At 42.6% G+C, this 19,417-nt stretch overlaps 1 protein-coding gene across 4 annotated transcripts in view; it reads right to left on the bottom strand.

Annotated features, from left to right (window-relative positions):
- Positions 1–19,417, bottom strand: part of ZMAT4 (zinc finger matrin-type 4) — a 198,704-nt gene that overhangs the window by 85,758 nt on the left and 93,529 nt on the right. For all 4 annotated transcript variants that reach the window (XM_084615387.1, XM_084615389.1, XM_084615386.1 and 1 more), the window contains exon 3: positions 6,288–6,377. In XM_084615387.1, coding sequence (XP_084471513.1) covers positions 6,288–6,377 — 90 coding nt within the window. The remainder of the gene's footprint in view (positions 1–6,287; positions 6,378–19,417) is intronic.

Here is a 19,417-nt window from a genome sequence, read left to right as displayed (position 1 = left end):
CTACTTTGTGCCATGTGATGAACTAACAAGAGGATTCCGCTCAGACAGGAATGGAGGGGGATACACACAGGGACCTTGCTTTAGAAACCCTGTAGAGTGTGGTAACTCAGGATGGCAACATCTCTGCTCTTCCTGTCTCTATTGCTGCTAAAGAAGAAATTGTAGTCACCCAACACTAATTCCTTTACGCCAAGCAGTTTATAGCTAGATGGAAATTTCAGTTAAAAGCGTTGCACAAGATATGCACATTATTAGAAGTATTTAGGCTTTCAAACAGAGCATTTTTCTTTAATTTCTGTGTAATTATTCCACATGAGTTAAAGCATATATTAAAGCTTTCACCAGGAACTATAAAAAATATGTAGAATACAAAAAAGTGATGTACTGATAAGTTATCTGCTAGTTCACAATCTGAGCTTCAAAAAAAAAAAAAAAAAAAAAAGCAGCCTCTATCCTTTATGCTTCTTTCATAGATACCAACCATTTCAGCTCCCTTGTTTCACTGTCTGTAGCATTCCTTACAAGGCATATGGTGCTCTTTGCAATATGTTTTGATCTCATTTCTTATGCTTCCTCAGGCAATTCATGTCTTAATAGCATCTCTCCGCCCCTTCAATAAGCGTAGTCGCCGACTAGGGCTGCCTGCCATACTTCTTAACTGTACCTAATAGTACAAACGGGACCAGGAAGAAAGTACGAATGGATTTCTCCCCATCCCAACCTCTGCCCCAAAGCATACAAAAAGATTCCATCGTCTCTGTCAGTCTTAAACGGGGCCCATTCCCTATTTACAGGTGACGGGGAAATCCGGATGAAAACTAAATTTGCCAAGTCAAGTCATGATTGACTTTAAATTTCAGAGCCTGTGACCTTCTCAAATTGTGACCTAGTCCCAGCCTGCGACCTTCTCGAATTACTTTCAGCTGAAATGTGAAGCGCACATTTAAAAGAAAAGGTCAATGACCACTCAGTATGCCAAAGACACCAGGTTTGTTTTACAAAAAAAATTAAAACAAAAGGCTGCCTAATAATTGGGTTGTGTAAATTCAGTGCTTTTTCGGATGAAGGTTTAATGGCTGCTTAAGGAATGGAGCATATTTTCATAAGCATCAGATAATGGCAAATATTATCCTCCACATTATTTAAAGGTCAGCTGGAAAATGATGTTGATCATGTACAGTTGGAAAGGCCTATGTCATCAGAGATGTAAAGCTGAAACAGACGTTGCTTCCTTGAAACCTTTTCCCTTCGTATCATCTGGAAGACCAAGCATTTACTTTCATAATTACAAGAGGTAGGATACACTCCAGGAAGTTTTTGGAAAATGTAGGGGACAATTTCCTGGTGCAAGTGCTGGAGGAACCAACTTGGGGCAGAGCTCTTCTTGACCTGCTGCTCACAAACCAGGAAGAATTAGTAGGGTAAGCCAAAGTGGATGGGAACCTGGGCGGCAGTGACCATGAGATGGTCGAGTTCAGGATCCTGACACAGGGAAGAAAGGAGAGCAGCACAATACGGACCCTGGACTTCAGAAAAGCAGACTTTGACTGCTTCAGGGAACTGATGGGCAGGGTCCCCTAGGAGAATAACATGAGGGGGAAAGGAGTCCAGGAGAGCTGGCTGTATTTTCAAGAATCCTTATTGAGGTTACAGGGACAAACCATCCCGATGTGTAGAAAGAACAGTAAATATGGCAGGCGACCAGCTTGGCTTAACAGTGAAATCCTTGCTGATCTCAAACACAAAAAAGAAGCTTACAAGAAGTGGAAGATTGGACATATGACCAGGGATGAGTATAAAAATATTGCTCGGGCATGCAGGAGTGAAATCAGGAAGGCCAAATCACACCTGGAGTTGCAGCTAGCCAGAGATGTTAAGAGTAACAAGAAGAGTTTCTTCAGGTATGTTAGCAACAAGAAGGAAGTCAAGGAAAGTGTGGACCCCTTATTGAATGAGGGAGGCAACCTAGTGACAGAGGATGTGGAAAAAGCTAATGTACTCAATGCTGTTTTTGACTCTGTCTGTCTTCACGAACAAGGTCAGCTCCCCGACTACTGCACTGGGCAGCACAGCATGGGGAGGAGGTGACCAGCCCTCTGTGGAGAAAGAAGCGGTTCGGGACAATTTAGAAAAGCTGGACGTGCACAAGTCCATGGGGCCGGATGCGCTGCATCCGAGAGTGCAAAAGGAGTTGGTAATGTGATTGCAGAGCCATTGGCCATTATCTTTGAAAACTCATGGCAATCAGGGGAAGTCCCGGACAACTGGAGAAAGGCTAACGTAGTGCCCATCTTTGAAAAAGGGAAGGAGGATGATCCTGGGAACTACAGGCCAGTCAGCCTCACCTCAGTCCCTGGAAAAATCATGGAGCAGGTCCTCAAGGAATCAATTCTGAAGCACTTAGAGGAGAGGAAAGTGATCAGGAACCGTCAGCATGGATTCACCAAGGGCAAGTCATGCCTGACTAATCTAATTGCCTTCTATGACGAGATAACTGGCTCTGTGGATGAGGGGAAAGCGGTGGATGTGTTGTTCCTTGACTTTAGCAAAGCTTTTGACACGGTCTCCCACAGTATTCTTGTCAGCAAGTTAAAGAAGTATGGGCTGGATGAATGGACTTTAAAGTGGATAGAAAGCTGGCTAGATTGTTGGGCTCAACGGGTAGTGATCAATGGCTCCATGTCTAGTTGGCAGCCGGTATTGAGCGGAGTGCCCCAAAGGTCGGTCCTGAGGCTGGTTTTGTTCAATATCTTCATAAATGATCTGGAGGATGGTGTGGATTGCACCCTCAGCAAGTTTGCAGATGACACTAAACTGGGAGGAGTGGTAGATACGCTGGAGGGTAGGGATAGGATACAGAGGGACCTAGACAAATTGGAGGATTGGGCCAAAAGAAATCTAATGAGGTTCAACAAGGACAAGTGCAGAGTCCTGCACTTAGGACGGAAGAATCCAATGCACCGCTACAGACTAGGGACCGAATGGCTCGGCAGCAGTTCTGCAGAAAAGGACCTAGGGGTTACAGTGGGCGAGAAGCTGGATATGAGTCAACAGTGTGCCCTTGTTGCCAAGAAGGCCAATGGCATTTTGGGATGTATAAGTAGGGGCATTGCCAGCAGATCGAGGGACGTGATCGTTCCCCTCTATTCGACATTGGTGAGGCCTCATCTGGAGTACTGTGTCCAGTTTTGGTCCCCACATTACAAGAAGGATGCGGAAAAATTGGAAAGAGTCCAGCGGAGGGCAACAAAAATGATTAGGGGACTGGAACACATGACTTATGAGGAGAGGCTGAGGGAACTGGGATTGTTTAGTCTGCAGAAGAGAAGAATGAGGGGGGATTTGATAGCTGCTTTCAACTACCTGAAAGGGGGTCCCAAAAAGGATGGATCTAGACTGTTCAGTGGTAGCAGATGACAGAACAAGGAGTAATGGTCTCAAGTTGCAGTGGGGGAGGTGTAGGTTGAATATTAGGAAAAACTTTTTCACTAGGAGGGTGGTGAAACACTGGAATGCGTTACCTAGGGAGGTGGTGGAATCTCCTTCCTTTGAGGTTTTTAAGGTGAGGCTTGACAAAGCCCTGGCTGGGATGATTTAATAGGGGACTGGTCCTGCTTTTAGCAGGGGGTTGGACTAGATGACCTCCTGAGGTCCCTTCCAACCCTGATATTCTATGATTCTCTAGAGTCACACAAATAGACCATTTTCTCTGCAAGGAGGCCAAGGTACCCTTTTTGGTAACGTATGTTTTTACAGAGAAACATAACTGGGCTCCAGTAATATCATACTCAAATAACTGCATTTTTAATATTCATTAAAGTTGTTATACCAATAAAATAAAAACCAGCAGGATCTTATTAAAGGGAAAAAGGCAAAATACCACATTTATTGTGAATACAGAAAGAATCATAGTAAGCAGTTAGTTATAGCTATAACATTCCATTCAATCTCATATTTATTCACACATTCATTCATACAAACACACACACACAGGTTCTGCAAGGTTGTTATCATAGTTACCAGCCTTAGAGTTGCTCATGCCAAGCCACTGGCCAGGTGGCCTGGACATGAGGAGGGAGCAGGGCCTTGTCAGATGCTCATCTGATGCTCCTGGAAGTTGGTTTGCAGAATCAGACCCCAAAGTTCTCACTTTCTAGAGTCCATTTTTATAGGAATTTCTTCCTATGCCAGTCTATGGGAATTGCTTCATCATGCTGTTGCTGAATCAATCAGCAGATAGCACATTCCTGATGGCTCCGTGCTGCTAGATGTTATCTTGTTCTTTGGTTCTCCCATCGTTGAGGCTGTTGGGTGGATTCCAGTCTGCCCTCGGGGGGGGGGGGGGTGTTTCCTCTGGTTATTTCCACTTGACCCCTTCTTCAGCCGATGGACACTGGATTCTTAGGCTGGCACCTCCCTGATCATTCAGTTGTTATCCACACCAAGCATCCATCCACATACATCTCTATCTCTATTTTAATCACAATTGTTAATACAACAAAAGGGCAGGGAGTCTCTGGGTGCTGTTTCTGTTGTTACAGAGTATTGCTTTGAGTCTCTCTCTGTGAATTGCTTTGAGAACAGACTCTGTCTTAGAATGTACTAACACAATTAGCAGCTTGCAAGTTTCACACAGAGAGGGAGAGAAACAGCACCAAAAACCAAGAGACCTCTTAATTAGTAATACCCTGGAATTTAAACTATGGGGAACCAAACTCATTTGTGATTTTAATACAGAACTTCTTTAATATGATCCAACAAAGTCACTATGCCGTGACATCAGTAACACTACCATCAAGCTGAAATGAGCGGGATACAGCTGTGTCCTCGACACGGTAATGATGTTATCAAGCTGCCTTCAAGAGACGGTCTAAATATCTCAACTCTGTGGTTACACATGGATACAAAGGACTGGATAATATCTGAGCAGGGACAAGCATATTCCTCCTTGGAAGGCCTGGGAGAGGACAATCATAACAGACAAACAAGTTCTGTTGTGCAGGAACAACACTCTGAGCTTAGAAGAGCCAAAGGATACATAAGGGAAGCAAAATTATCACATGGCGATCACCTAATGGACAGATGGGGGATATGATGTATTACATAGACACAGAGCATATAGACTTACGGGGTGTGTAGGACAAGGGCAGGCACAGAGCTGTCAGAGCAAAGTCAGGCTGGTTTCTTATGAGCAGGAGAAAACAGGAAGTCAAATGGGCTTCAGAAGCAAAAAGGGTGAGCACCTGGATGCTGAGCAATGTGCAGGGAAGGGTTAGGATGGAATCAGAAAGCAGGTTGGAGGCACCAAGGGATGATGTGAGAGACCCCAGGAGGGCGCTTTCAACAAGACCCAGATCTGAAGAACGGATTGTTTCACAGGAAGAAATATTTTTAGTGTGATGTCCATGGCTTTTGCTGCCCAGCTCCCATGAATATTAAATCTCCCACACCGAACTGTTTGTGCCCAGTGATCTAAACTAGAAAGAGAGAGATAGCAATGAGGGCAAATCAAAATGGACCTAAGTGAAAGGATCTTGAGATGGGCAAAGAGAGAAGCTGTCACAGCCAAGTACGCAGATAATTGCCAAGAAACTGAAGTTCATCCATTCAAAGGCCATAAGGGAGAGTGGAATAAGGGTTACAGGACACACTAGAATGGAAATTGCTCACTGACGTGTATTTCTTCCTTCCTCGTTTTCATTTGACTAGTTACTCTCCCCCATGAATCTCTCTCTAGCTGCCTCTCTCACACAGTGCTTCCCTCTGCTATCACTTGTTCTCTCCCTGATGTTTTTTCCCCTGGCGTGAGAAAGTTGTACACAAATATCATCTGAATGTATGGAACCCGAAAGGACTTCAATCCAGACTGACGGTGGAACAGTTACAGAACTTTAACCATCACAATTAAAGAGCAGGTTTTACTACCCTAAATTCAAAGGGAACTAGACTGAAAGTGCCATCATCCACGTAGTCATCATCCTTTCAGTCGTTTCCACTGCAGTTCACCAGCCAACAAGCTAAAGGTGTCAGGCAGCGTGATCTGGCTCTGAATGCACACTATAGGTGTGTTGTGAGGTCTCTCTGTTTTAGAAACGACCAAGTAAAAACTAAAAGTTCAATTACTGGCAGGTCATATTTTCTGTATCATTTATGGAAAATTGTTTCAAGTAACTCAGCATTTCAGCTACCCCAACTCTTACCTCTGAAGCTGTTACAGGAGTACATGCCTTTGCACAGGGGCGCCAATTCACAAAGCAGCGCAGAATAAGGCTCTGAAACATACTCACGTTTTCTGATCGGAGCTTCTTGGCCGGGCAGCCTCCGTCTATGGGATGTAGCATGTAGTAAAGTCTGACTTTGCTCGCGTGTTTCCGACTCTGTGAAGGAAGAGCAAAACCTGGTGAGGCAACAATCAAAACATTCTTACTGGACAGCAGAGAGAACCAAAACTTGAATGAGATTTATCAGTCCCCTTGATAAACATCAATCATGGGATGCGAGAGGAGGAAACCCTTAGTAAATAACTCATTCAGAGAACATTTCACAGGGCTTTCACCAAGGCTGAGGAACAGAGTTTAATCCTGGAAATATTGTAAAGCCATCAGATACAGAGATAAATGGTACAATTTCATCTTGAATGCTGCATTCAGTCCTGGTTGCCCAGCTCCATGAAGATAGAGCAGAAATGGAAAAGGTTCAGAGAATGGCAACACAAACTATTAAAGGGAAAGAAAGATTTCCATCCCAGGGGAGATTTAATAACAAAGGATTAGACATTTATATGAACAACTGGAACATCCATAATTGCTGTACTTAAGATAGGATAAAAATGTATACGGGATATAAAACCTAATGCTCCAGGAAATAAGTAAACCAATAACTGCATAGGGTTAGGGCAAAACTTCCTCTATGGGCAAAAAGAAAAGGAGGACTTGTGGCACCTTAGAGACTAACCAATTTATTAGTCTCTAAGGTGCCACAAGTCCTCCTTTTCTTTTTGCGAATACAGACTAACACGGCTGCTACTCTGAAACCTATGGGCAAATTAGCAGATAATTGTGCATTAGAGCTTTTATGCCTTCCTCTGAAGCATCTGGTGCTGTCCACTGCCAGAAACAGCATACTGGACTAGATGGACCTTGGTCTGAGCTAGCATAGGAATTCTGATTCTCCTTCTCTCCTTTTTTTAGTGGTAGTCTCAGATAAACCTTGCCCAATACTCTGAAAATCTGGGAGGTTGACTGTTCCTGGAACTAAGCTCCACTGGCAGGGAAAAGGCCCAAATTAGTTCCATAGGTGTTAAAAAAACAACCCCCCCCCCCCAAACCAATCCAAACATACTGCTTTCAAGAGCAAACGCTCTGTTTTGTTTGATAACAGCCCTCAACCTCTCAGGAAGTGGCAATAAAAGATTTGTGGACTTAAAGAAGAGAGACCCCAGTCACCCACAGGCCCAAGTTCCATGTGAGGCACTAACTGCTCCACAATACAATACGCTTCCCAGGTATGAACTCTTCCCGGGTTAGCAACTTAAGGGCTGTTTCCCCTCCCCCAAGAATATTTAGGACAGTGTTGAAGAGTGAAGGACCTGCTAGGTCCTCAGGTCAGTCAAATGCAAGTGAACAATACAGTACACGTGCCAGTGGCACCAGGAAACCAGCATGCTGACCAGCTATGACACAGACCGGCAGTGACATGGTGCCTAAATACTCTGATAATGGGCACGTGACAAAGGTGAGATGGTTAGAGAGAGAGAGAATAACGATTAGTCACTGTGACAGCATCTCTGCCAACAGTCTTAGGATAGCTTAGGAACAGAGCGAATAGCATCGACATTCTGTAATATATACAACAAACAACAACCTCTGATGGCAAGAATTTAGCAGTATAAATATTCCAGTTTTTAATGGCCGAAAACAAACAACACTTAGAAATAGGCTGAGAGCAGTTAAACTCCAGACCTGGTTATTTTAGTTTCAGTTACAAGAAAAAAGAAAAGGAGGACTTGTGGCACCTTAGAGACTAACCAATTTATTTGAGCATGAGTTTTCATGAGCTACAGCTCACTTCATTGGATGCATACCGTGGAAATACAGACCAACACGACTAACACGGCTGTTACTCTGAAACCAGTTACAAGAAAAGTGCCATTGAGGCAAAAAGAAACCTGAAAACAACAATTACTTTAAATTGCATCGAGGGTCAGTTTCATGGTATTTCTTGCATTAATAATTTTCCATTTTATGCAAAGTCATTACTTTGATTCAAACCGCATTTGTTTCATGCTTCTAGGAGTGGCCAGTACCAACCTCCCTCCTGGTTAATTAAACCCCTTGCCCCTTAGTGCTCCCAATTCTGCTAGAGACAAGACTCCTTCCCACATTTATTTTTATGTCTGACAGAACCCCAAGGCCTTCAAAGAGAAATACTCTACAGCAGGGATGCAGAAGAGTTGTCTAATTTGTGACAGAGAGCACACTTTGTGTAATGCTTTAATAAATCTCCTACATTATCAAGTTCTTCTGGCAAAGTCATACATCCATCAAATATGTGTCTCCTTGAAATCATGTGTTAACCCAGAGCAAGGAACATAGGTCCACCCCAGCAGGATCTGCTGAACAGACACCTAAGCATTCCCAAATTATTCATACTGCAGGAAAGTTTCCAAAGGGCTCGTTTCTGTGCAGAAGGGACAGAAAACGTTTGGAGGGGCCTAGGTGGGATCATTCTTTTTCCAAGCTCATAGGAGGGAGCTCGTAAGTGCTAGTTCCACACTGCGGTCTGGACAGCTGAAAAGGGAAAATGAAATGTGCTCCTCACATTAGTAAAAATCCTGTGATTTTTAATATATCAAAGAGGGATTAAAGCTTCCACAGCAACAGCCCTAAGTTGCTGCAGACAAGTTTTCAGGGCCTCACTTAATCAGAATCCTTGTCTTCCTGTAGATCTAAGGGAAGAAATCTGCAGCTAACAGACACACATACAAAATCCAGACATGCACAGCAGCTGCTATTATGCAAACAAGTTTGCTCTGAGTCTCCATTTTTGAGTGCCCTGCAGAACAACTGCACCACTATATTATAATTTCAGATCACAGATTTGCAATTTTAAAAAATTAAATTACCATTAATGAGTGGCGGAAGAGTTTTTCCATGGTGCGAACGTGGAGCTAAATTTGTATGCGTAAATGTGACTCTGCATTTTAAGCAGGATCATGCAATAAATTAAAATAAACAAATAAAAAGATGGAACAAATCCGTGAAGATAGTGGATAAATAAATATAGATAAATAGTGGAATGTATCTTTCCCCACCTTTTCTTCTTATAAGGTTTGAGAATATGGATTTTCCCTGACAGACCTCAAATCTGTCTGTGGGCAGAGCTAAATAGAGGAAAATTCAAATGCCTGCATTATCAAAGATTAAAAGTCAAGACAAGTGATTAAGTAATTTAAAAATGACAGAGTAAATCCACTTGAATTTTAAAGGATTGAGCTGTGCAAGTAAGTCCCATATGTCACTGGTCCCACCGAGTTTCTTCCTCGAACTTGTCGCAATAGCATATGAACTTTTCTTTGTGTTTCACTCACTAGAGATTTGCACGACTGGAAACCTGGGGCCTGATCCAGCACCCAGTAAAGTCAGTGCAAAGGCTCTCATTGATTTCAGTGGGCTTTGGATTGGGCCCGAACTGGGCAGGAAGTATTGACAAGTGACATTGATACTGCGCATTTGGACGCAGTACATAGCACTGAACGGGCCTTGTTCTCAGCTGCACTGTGGGGCATGGGTGCTTTGTACTGCACCGGTTGTGTAAAAGGGGGCTGCCAGTGAGCACAGCCCACTGACAGACCCCTTTGCACTGACAGAATGGTACCAACAAAAGAGAATCAGGCCCAGTGTTGTTATGATGCTCTGAAGATATTGAGTAATGGAAAGCTGAGAGTGCAAAGCATTATCACTAGGACAACGTTGCTTTTCTTTTTTGGTCTGTTTAGTTCTGTGCTTTGTGCAGTCTGGCAGTATGTAGCTATACTCTGCTATCTAGCTGAGTTTATATGCAGTTCAGAAAGATTATTTTTAAAGATTAAAAGACAAGATTTTAGTAATCATTTTAAGTGTTCTTTTCTGGATGAGACAAAGTGCTGTACAATAAGTGATCTCAAAACACCATCATTAAAAGGCAACCAAAGTGCCATCTCTATGTAAAACAGCTCTCGCCTTTATTAGATGTTTAGATTTACATGTGCTGAAAATGGGAGAGTATATGTTCTAGGCATAACTTCAAAATCGAGTTCAATAAAGATCCCTCACAAAAATGAACTGCGGTTCATATTATCCAACAGAGATTTGCTGCTAGACTAGAGCTCAGGACCTATCCCAAACCTTTGCAGGTATTTAGTAAGCCTCTCATTTACTGTAAGGGGTAGGAGATAGTGGGGCAGATTTGTCAACCCACTTTATCAGTGATACTTCCTGCATTTACATGTGTATTTATCACCTTAATAACTTGTCAAGAGCAAAGTGATTATTTACAACATCCTGCTTGCAAACAGTCCTGCTGGTCCCTCCAAGTTGCAGACTTGAAATCTGCAGCTTGGAGGTGTTGGAAAGGGTAAGTGTTGAGAGGTAGTGATATGACACGGGCTGACAGCTTCTCTGCTGCACTGTGCTCTGCAAAGAACTTAAAATGCCACTGAGCAGAACGAAAAGGAGTACTTGTGGCACCTTAGAGACTAACCAATTTATTTGAGCATGAGCTTTCGTGAGCTACAGCTCACTTCATCTCACGAAAGCTTATGCTCAAATAAATTGGTTAGTCTCTAAGGTGCCACAAGTACTCCTTTTCTTTTTGCGAATACAGACTAACACGGCTGTTACTCTGAAACCTGTCACTGAGCAGAACAAATTTCTTCAGGAGAGAAAAGTGTTTTGAATCGAACTTGGGGGCCCAGTTGAACAGTTTCTATCCCTTCGCCATGTTTCAGAGAACAGAGGGGCATGAAGACATTTAGATACTACAGCAGTGAGTATTGTTGATGCTAATACATACATACAAAGTGCCCCATTTCCTCCTCGTTACATGCTTTGAGTCAGTTCTGTGTACAAAGATGCCATAGGAGATTCCTCCAAACTAAATGAGAGCCATGGTAGGTTGGTATAACTCTCCATCTACTGACAGTTTGCAACCATATTCTTGTAGATGTCAGGGGAAAAGAGCCTACACCAGAACCATTTACCTGAATTCGGAGGTATTTGGATAAAATGGGACCTAGGCCTGGACCCCTGATTTTCCCCATCTCTTTATCTGTAATAGTTCCTGAAAAATAAAAAGACCTGATTTACAGTTTAAAGACAAAAACAGGCACATCTATAAGACTGCCAGCTCTGGAACAAGAATCCTCGTCCAGAAGAAACCTACTGATTCATCTGCTGTAGCCCCAAAAGTTGTCCTCAGAGTGTGCTGTGTTTCTCTGAGTCTGAGTACTTCTTTAGTGGCTGAATCAAGTGCTATGCACTTGACATTTTTACTTCTAGTCTCTGTACTAAAGGAACTATCTTCAAATGGGAAAAAATTCCGCTTAATGTAATACAGTTTAAAGACAACTTTCTCCAATGAAAAGAGCAAGGAAAGGGGCTGTTTTCCTTCTGCAACAACAGAGATCTGCGATGTCAGAGTTTAGGTACTATGGCAATAAGAGCCATAGAACCAAATAGATTAGATAAAATAACTACCTGTCCAGACAGATAGATAGATAGATAGGTAATCTATCTACTTACCTACTTTGAATTTCTTTAATACAGCAAAGGTGATATAGAAGCAAAACAGCAGTGATTTAATGTAGGACAAACAGGAGTCAAACTTGCAGCATAAAGCCAGATTCATCCTCTTGAGGCTGGCGTTATAAATCACAGTTCTGCAACAGGCTTTTATTTAGAGAGAGAGTGCAGCACTGTAGGTGAGATTATACAATTACATTCTCTGCTGGATAATAGCAGCAAGCAGGTCCCAGGAAATTAAAGACAATGGTAGTTTCAGGCAGAGTAGCTCTGCTTATTCAGATAGGAAACATTTGGTCTCTGGCACTGGGAGGGACCAGGGACAGGAGCTATTTTGCTTTTTATTAACAAAAGCTCTATCGATTGATCTTTCTTAGCGTTTTATCCTGCCGCCCTTCATCATAGTATCTGGGTACCTTCTGTGCAAAATCAGTAGCAACAGCCATGCCCTTACTGGATTTCATTGAGCCTCTCGCATGTCAGACCTCTGTTTGGGATACTGGTTTGTTTGGTTTATATGTGGGGAGCGGGGACTGATGGGAGCGATGTTCTTGTACATTTAAAAAAATCCCCTTTCTCTAGTCTAATTGGTTGCAGCACACAAGCAGCTTTCTTCCAGCCAATCGGCACGCCAAAGGCCAGGAACAGGAATGTGTCCATTGCTACTTTATTCCACTAATTTAAGATGACCTGGCAATATGAAATATCTCCCAATCCTGCAAGGGATTTCTTGAACACCCGAATGGGACACAGGGTTCCAGAAGTGGCCACATCAAGTGCCAAATACAGAGGTAAAATGATGTCCTTACTCCTACTTGAGACTCCCCTGTAAATACATCCAAGGATCACATCACCCCTTTAGGCAACAGCATCAAAGATCTATTTTCCATAAACCCATGTTGACTGGCATAAATTATATTACCCTCCTTCAATTCTTTACTAAATCGAGTCCCATATCAGCCATTCCATTAAGTTATCTGGGATCTGTGTCCGCCTAGTATCCGTATAATTACCTGGGTTGTCCAGTTTAGCCATATTAAATACTGGCACAACATTAGTTTCTCCAAGACCTCTGGACCTTCCCCAGTGTTTCAAGACTTTTATTGAACATCAATATTAATAATCCACAAGGCACCTGAGTCAGTCAGCTCCTTTAAAATTCTTGGATGCAAGTTATCCAGACCTGATTATTTAAAAAATGTCTAACTTGAGAAGATGCTGTGTAACATCATACTGAATTACTGTTGGAATGGAAAGTATTTCATCAGCATCATATGACGAATATATCATCTGGCTTTTTCTCAAATGCAGAACAGAAATATGTATTGAACAGTCCTGCCTTTTCAGCATTGTTATTGACAATTCTACCATTCCCATCTAGGAACAGACTCATACCATTATTAGGGTTCCTTTTGTTCCTACTACACTTAAAGAATTAATAGATTTATACATTCATGGATTCCAAAGACAGAAGGGACCACTGTGACTATCTAGTATATACAAAGCAGGACACAGAACTTCCCCAAAATAATTCCTAGAGCATATATCTTTTAGAAAAACATTCAATTTTAATTTAAAATTTATCAGTGATGGAGAATCCACCATGATCCTTGGTAAATGGAAATTGTTTCTTATTGTCCTTAACAATACGAGCTATAGATTTCTCCTGGTATCCTTTTGGCATCAGTTCCTAGATTCTAGTTTATATTCACTGCTATCAACTTTTTTCCCCACATTTTACTTGTATATCTATACATTTTATAGCTGCTTTCATTTCCTCGCTAAGCCAGGTTGCTATTTTAACCACCATAGCCTTTTCTCAATTGTGGCTTTTTGAGCAGGTAGGGAAATATTCTTAAACAATTCCCAATTTTCTTTCACTTTCAATTCCTTCTCCCAGCTCATTTTGCTTGTAATGGTTTTCAGCATGGTGAAATTGGTTCTTTCAAAGCACCAAGTGTATTTTAACAAATGTAAAGTCCAGACCAGTAATGTGCAAACAGAATAGTTCAGTCATGAACACTTGCATGTACACAATCACTAATTTTTAGTTCTACGACCAATCCCTCCTTATCTGTCACGACAGGGTCCAATACAGGGTTCCCTGTGGTGGATGCAACACTTCTGGAGTTAGGAAATGATCCTCTACAGTTTTTAGAAATTTCAAGGATGTTTTAATTCTGGCAGCATGAGACCTTCAGCATGTTGCTCAGAACGAAGTCCCCCAGGACACAGTGGCTTTTCCCCCTACACACAATATATAAGGATGACACTGCACAGAGACTGAGGCACTTCCTACCCTGGCAGAGTTCATTCTGTGCCTCCAGCTAAGAAGCGGCATCTGGTGGACCCCACGTGCAACCCAGGAATAACGGAGTTCTGCTCCTAACTGTGTCAACTTGGGCCAGTCACCTAACCACTTTGTGCTTCTGTTTCCCTGTCGGTACAAAGTGATACTCATTTGTACCATTGTGTGAGGATTCATGGTCTTTATAGTATTTTGACTACTGTCCATCAATTCTAGTGTCAGCATTCTTGTGGTCAGTCCCCACTATGCCCTTTTGACATCCCTCTGCCTGGATAGTAGCTATGTATGCAAGATACATGCACACACAGACACCCCCTTCTCCTCATGCCAATGAAAGTTATGAACAAGTTCAGGCAAGACCGGATCGCCTAACCTTTGCAGGAGCGGTCTGGTTACGTGGTTCTGGCTGGGAACATTTTGCAAACCCTAGCAGCTTTTCCTCTTTCTTGAATGCTGCAATTTAAAAAAGGAAGGAGAAAACTAAGCTTGAGAAACATTTCTAAGTAAAACAAATGGCTGAGGAAAAGCCATGACTGCTGCACGCAGAGCTGCTGGCTTGTGAGTAATGAAAGGAGCTGTTTCATCTAGGTCTCCTTCTCAGCCCAGGAATCACCTGAGGTCAGCGCAGCCAAAGCCTGACAACTTTAATTAAAAACAACACTGCTGTTCTTCGAGTCACCTTCATAAGAGAAATCTAAACACTGGAACCAACTCTCCAGTTCTGGACACCAAGGAATTCCTTGAGCAGGGGAATGAGTTTTAAATGCCAGGATCCCATTCCCTCCAAACACCTCATTCACTAGAAAGAATAGAAGCTTCACTCCCTAGATCTCCTTCTGCTGCGCTCTGGAAAATTAAACCTTCAAGATAACGGAAGCGAAGCCAATGCAGAATAAACTCTCAAAACTGACCTGATGCAGGTACAGTCTCGTCACAGGAAGAGTTTCAAATTGTGCTTCTGCCATGACAGGAAAAATGCCACTTCAGGGTGCTGGCTCTCCCCTTCGTGCAGGAGCACAGCTCCCCATCGCCAGTGAGAAACATGACACATCCCCATCAGTGGGGAGGATTAAGAACTGGTACAGAGAGCTGCACTGCAGAAGCTATTTGCAGGGCACAAGTTCCCTTGGCTCGACAGCACCTAGGAACTATGCTACGTATTCTTGAGCACTATCCCCTGTTCTGTGAACTCAACTATTTACGTAGCTACACAGACAGCACAGTCTTGTAACGGGGAATAGAGCCCTGGGTGCTACGATGGGCTGTGCTTTTCCAACCAAGGGGCAAACTGGAGACCTCTCAGAAACTAACAGAGTTTGAAATTGGGTAAATTATGAATTAGGAAATAGTTTAAAGTTAGCGTATAAACAAAAGGGTTTTCACTCCTTATATATGTGGCAGTGATCGGCCGGGCTATCTCTGGGTTATCTGTGCAACAACAATGCCTATTTTTAAAATTCTTCTGGAGCTGTGGGGGGGGGCAGTAGGGGGGTGTTTGGAGTCTGTGTCTCCTTTTTCCTTCTTTTCTCCTTAAAGTTTCCAAATTCTGAGCCTAATTCTGCTTTCACTTCACTAGTGTAAATCAGAATTAGGGGCAAAGAAGGCCAGCGTGTCCAGTGGTGGGAGAGGGGAATGAGGCTCTCAGGAATCCATGCTGTTCTTGTTTCTCTATAGGATTTCTTCCATATTTAGAATATCTACACTATGGTCCAAATCCTGGTCCCAGTGAAGCCAAAAGCAGAACACCCATTGGAGTTAAAAGGGAGCAGCTTTGGCCCAATGTGCGCTGGGTACTGATTTACAGGTTGGAAAATTTGGAACCCCAAGGTATGAACTGTCTGTCTTCGGAGTCACACATTCTAAGATCAGTTTCAGAGGAGCAGCGGTGTTAGTCTGTATCCGCAAAAAGAAAAGGAGGACTTGGGGCACCTTAGAGACTAACACATTTATTTGAGCATAAGCTCACGAAAGCTTATTGTTAGTCTCTAAGGTGCCACAAGTCCTCCTTTTCTTTTTACATTCTAAGATGAAATCTTTAACCTTAGCGTTACCTGCAGTCCAAGTATCTCCTATCTAACACCACAAACTGAACATATCCTGCAAGGAGGGAAATGTTTTACTCTACACTCCATAATGCTTGAACATAGTTATATTACCAGAGAGACCAAGCACTGTGACTGGTTCTAAATGCTAGTTCAAACAGAGGAAAATGAGAAAACAGATATTTCAGACTCTGTTCCCAGCTACATTTATTGATGGGAGTCTGGGTGCAGACCAGAGGATTTTTTGGCTATAAGACTGAGCACATTTAAAGACCTCTTTCCCCTTCAGACCTTCTTTGGTCTCTTGCTCCAGGCAAATCTTGCACATGGGTTGATATTAAAAATGGGAAGTTTGCTCTTCAATCTGTATTTCAGGATGATTTGCTGTGCAGTTCCAAGCACAGGGAGAAAATCACTTAGAGCAGGGAAGAGTCCCTGTGGAATATCTGCTTCTCACAGCAACTTTTATAGTTGTTGTCAGCCACAAACTTTTTGATTGCACACAAACACTTTATCAACGTTGCAGTGGCATATTAAATTCTTTAAGCCTGCAGACCTACAGTTCTGCTATTTATTATTTTTTGAATTAGAAGTTTTAGCCTCACGGCAGCTGCTACTGTCATCACTCAAGAGAGGAGCAATCCTGCACTGCTTCTGTGCATATCATATTCTGTGTACCATGCCCTTTTAAATATTTCTTCCCTTAAAAAGCCAATGTAGCTTTCTTTAACCATTCTACTCATTTGATCTCTCTGCTCTGTAGTGCTCATCAAAGGTGCCACATTGACAGCCCCACCCTACATACTGAAGGCTTCTGTCTATCCACAACAGGTCGGCATTGCACAAGCTTCCCTATGCCACCTGCTAGCAACATACCTCATTAGAGCATGCAGGGAGTGCTCCTAGGAGGGAAAGGAGAGCTTCTCCCTGTGGGCCATTCTACGCTGCCTGCAAATTTCAGCAAGGTGTGCCAGAGGGAAAGTGCATTAACAAACATATACTATTTGTTCCTTGTCAGACACAATGCTACATCAGGTTTCAGAGGAGCAGCCATGTTAGTCTATATCCGCAAAAAGAACAGGAGGACTTGTGGCACCATCTAGACTAACCCATTTATGTGAGCATGAGCTTCCGTGAGCTGCAGCTCACTCCATCGGATGCATGCCTGTAGCTCACAAAAGCTTATGCTCACATAAATTTGTTAGTCTAGATGATGCCACAAGTCCTCCTTTTTTTAATACTTCATCACTAGCTCTACCCACGAGCCCTGTGGGCAATGGCAGCCAACCCAGGGAGCATGACGACATAGTGCAGGCACATCCGCATCTGCACACGCTTCATATTGCTAATTGCCACTTTGATGGAAGTTCAGCTTCAACTTTGGATTTGTGTAACCCTACATATCTTCCTACACGTTCCTTTTAAAAGCAAAGCCCACAGAGATCACAAACAAATATTTTGAGCCCAGAGTCAGTTAACAGGATGATTGTAGACTTTCAAGAGGTATATTAACTTAACTACTGATACTGGCATTGCAATACCAAACTGGAGACCAGAATCAGAAGAGCTGACGCTACTCCAGTGTATTGTGTTGGTTCGTTCGTTCGCTCTCGCATATATAAAATAATTTTGCTGTGTTGGTTTTATTTTAGTATCATGTATTTGAATCAAATTGCTATAGAAGTATGTCAGTGTGACAATTTCAGTAGAACCCCAGTGTATAAAGTGTGAGTGGATTTTGTCAGAACGCATGGAGACAGTTAATCCTTCATCTCACGAATACCTGAAATCTAAATCAAAAGTGAAAATTGCAAGGTTAAAATAAAACCTTCCTGAAAAGCAACAATGAAGACTTTGAAAGAAACGAATGTCCCCTCACGCCTCACTGGATCTGTCCGGACTAACTGATTTATTATCTTAATTATGCTCACTGTTATTTCAAGAGCAAGATACACGTATTGCTGTTAACAATGCCAGCGTCCCCACGGACTTTCAATCACTGTTAATGTCAGGGGACCATGAACTTCAGGGTCTCACCCTTGGTGTATTTCTCTGGTTTTCTGAAAGAAGCCTCTATAGTTTAAACTATTTTCGTCCAGAAATGTGATGTTGTTTGAAGGGAGCCCTGGCATGAAGTCAAATTAGATCAGGCTCTATCTAGTCTGCTGTTGCTGCTACTTCTCCTCAACAGTAGATTTTAGCACTGGGAGTGCATTAGAAATTATGTTTGGCCATTAATGTTGACAACAATGTGCTAATAAGTAGCCTCGTAAAGAACCAGTTTAATCTAAATTGGTTTTTATAAAGAGCAACGTGATCTAGTGGTTAATGCTATCCTGGGGACTCCGCTTACTGTATGCAGAAAATGGGGAAAAGGTAGGTAGTAACCATCTCATCATAAAATATTTGTCAGTGTGTTTCTTTAGTACAACAGACAAGGCCATATCTACCTAGACCAATTTTACCTCCTGCTGTTAAATTGTACTTTAGGAAGTGGCTGTTTTGTTGTGGTATCTGAGCACAATACACACAGACACATACACAAAGGCTGATGCAGGACCACTCATGCATTCTCATGCACATCAGTTTATTTTTCTTTACTGCTCCTTGTAACATTAACACAAAAAAATATTCAAAATATTCAGAAGTGTTGAATTTTCCCTCCCACGCTCAGTCCCGGCTGCAGGGATCTGCCCCCGTGGGATATAGCAGTAGTAAGGTCAATGCATTAGGTATGGCTCTGCCGCTGAAAATGACTTGTAGTTAGTACAGCACAACTGCTCAGGGGCCTTCAGTCTGTTGAGATGAGGTGGTGGTTTGGGACTATACAGTCTCTGGGTCTGTATGACACAGTCATTTCAGATTATTCTGCAGTCAATATTTCCTGCTCAACTGTGCCCACTCTACTCCACAGTTTGATCAGTAATTTGTCCCTCATATTGTGCAATCTTTCAAGAGGACTCTTTTATTGCCATAAAATTTTCCAAATCTCTGCTGTGTTGCCACATATTCGCTCCCTAGGAATGGAAGCTAAAGACCCATTTGGAGCCTTTAGCAAGAAGCATGCCTAGCGTAGCAAAAACTTCATCCGCCCGTGAAAGACTGCTTTGGGGACAAAAAGAAAAGGAGTACTTGTGGCACCTTAGAGACTAACCAATTTATTTGAGCATAAGCTTTCGTGAGCTACAGCTGAATGAAGTGAGCTGAAGCTCACGAAAGCTTATGCTCAAATAAATTGGTTAGTCTCTAAGGTGCCACAAGTCCTCCTTTTCTTTTTGCGAATACAG

The sequence above is a fragment of the Lepidochelys olivacea genome (genome assembly GCF_965140295.1).
Source record: "Lepidochelys olivacea isolate rLepOli2 genome assembly, chromosome: 26".
In the NCBI taxonomy this organism is placed as follows: Eukaryota; Metazoa; Chordata; order Testudines; family Cheloniidae; genus Lepidochelys; species Lepidochelys olivacea.
This window is presented reverse-complemented; position numbering and strand designations above follow the sequence as displayed.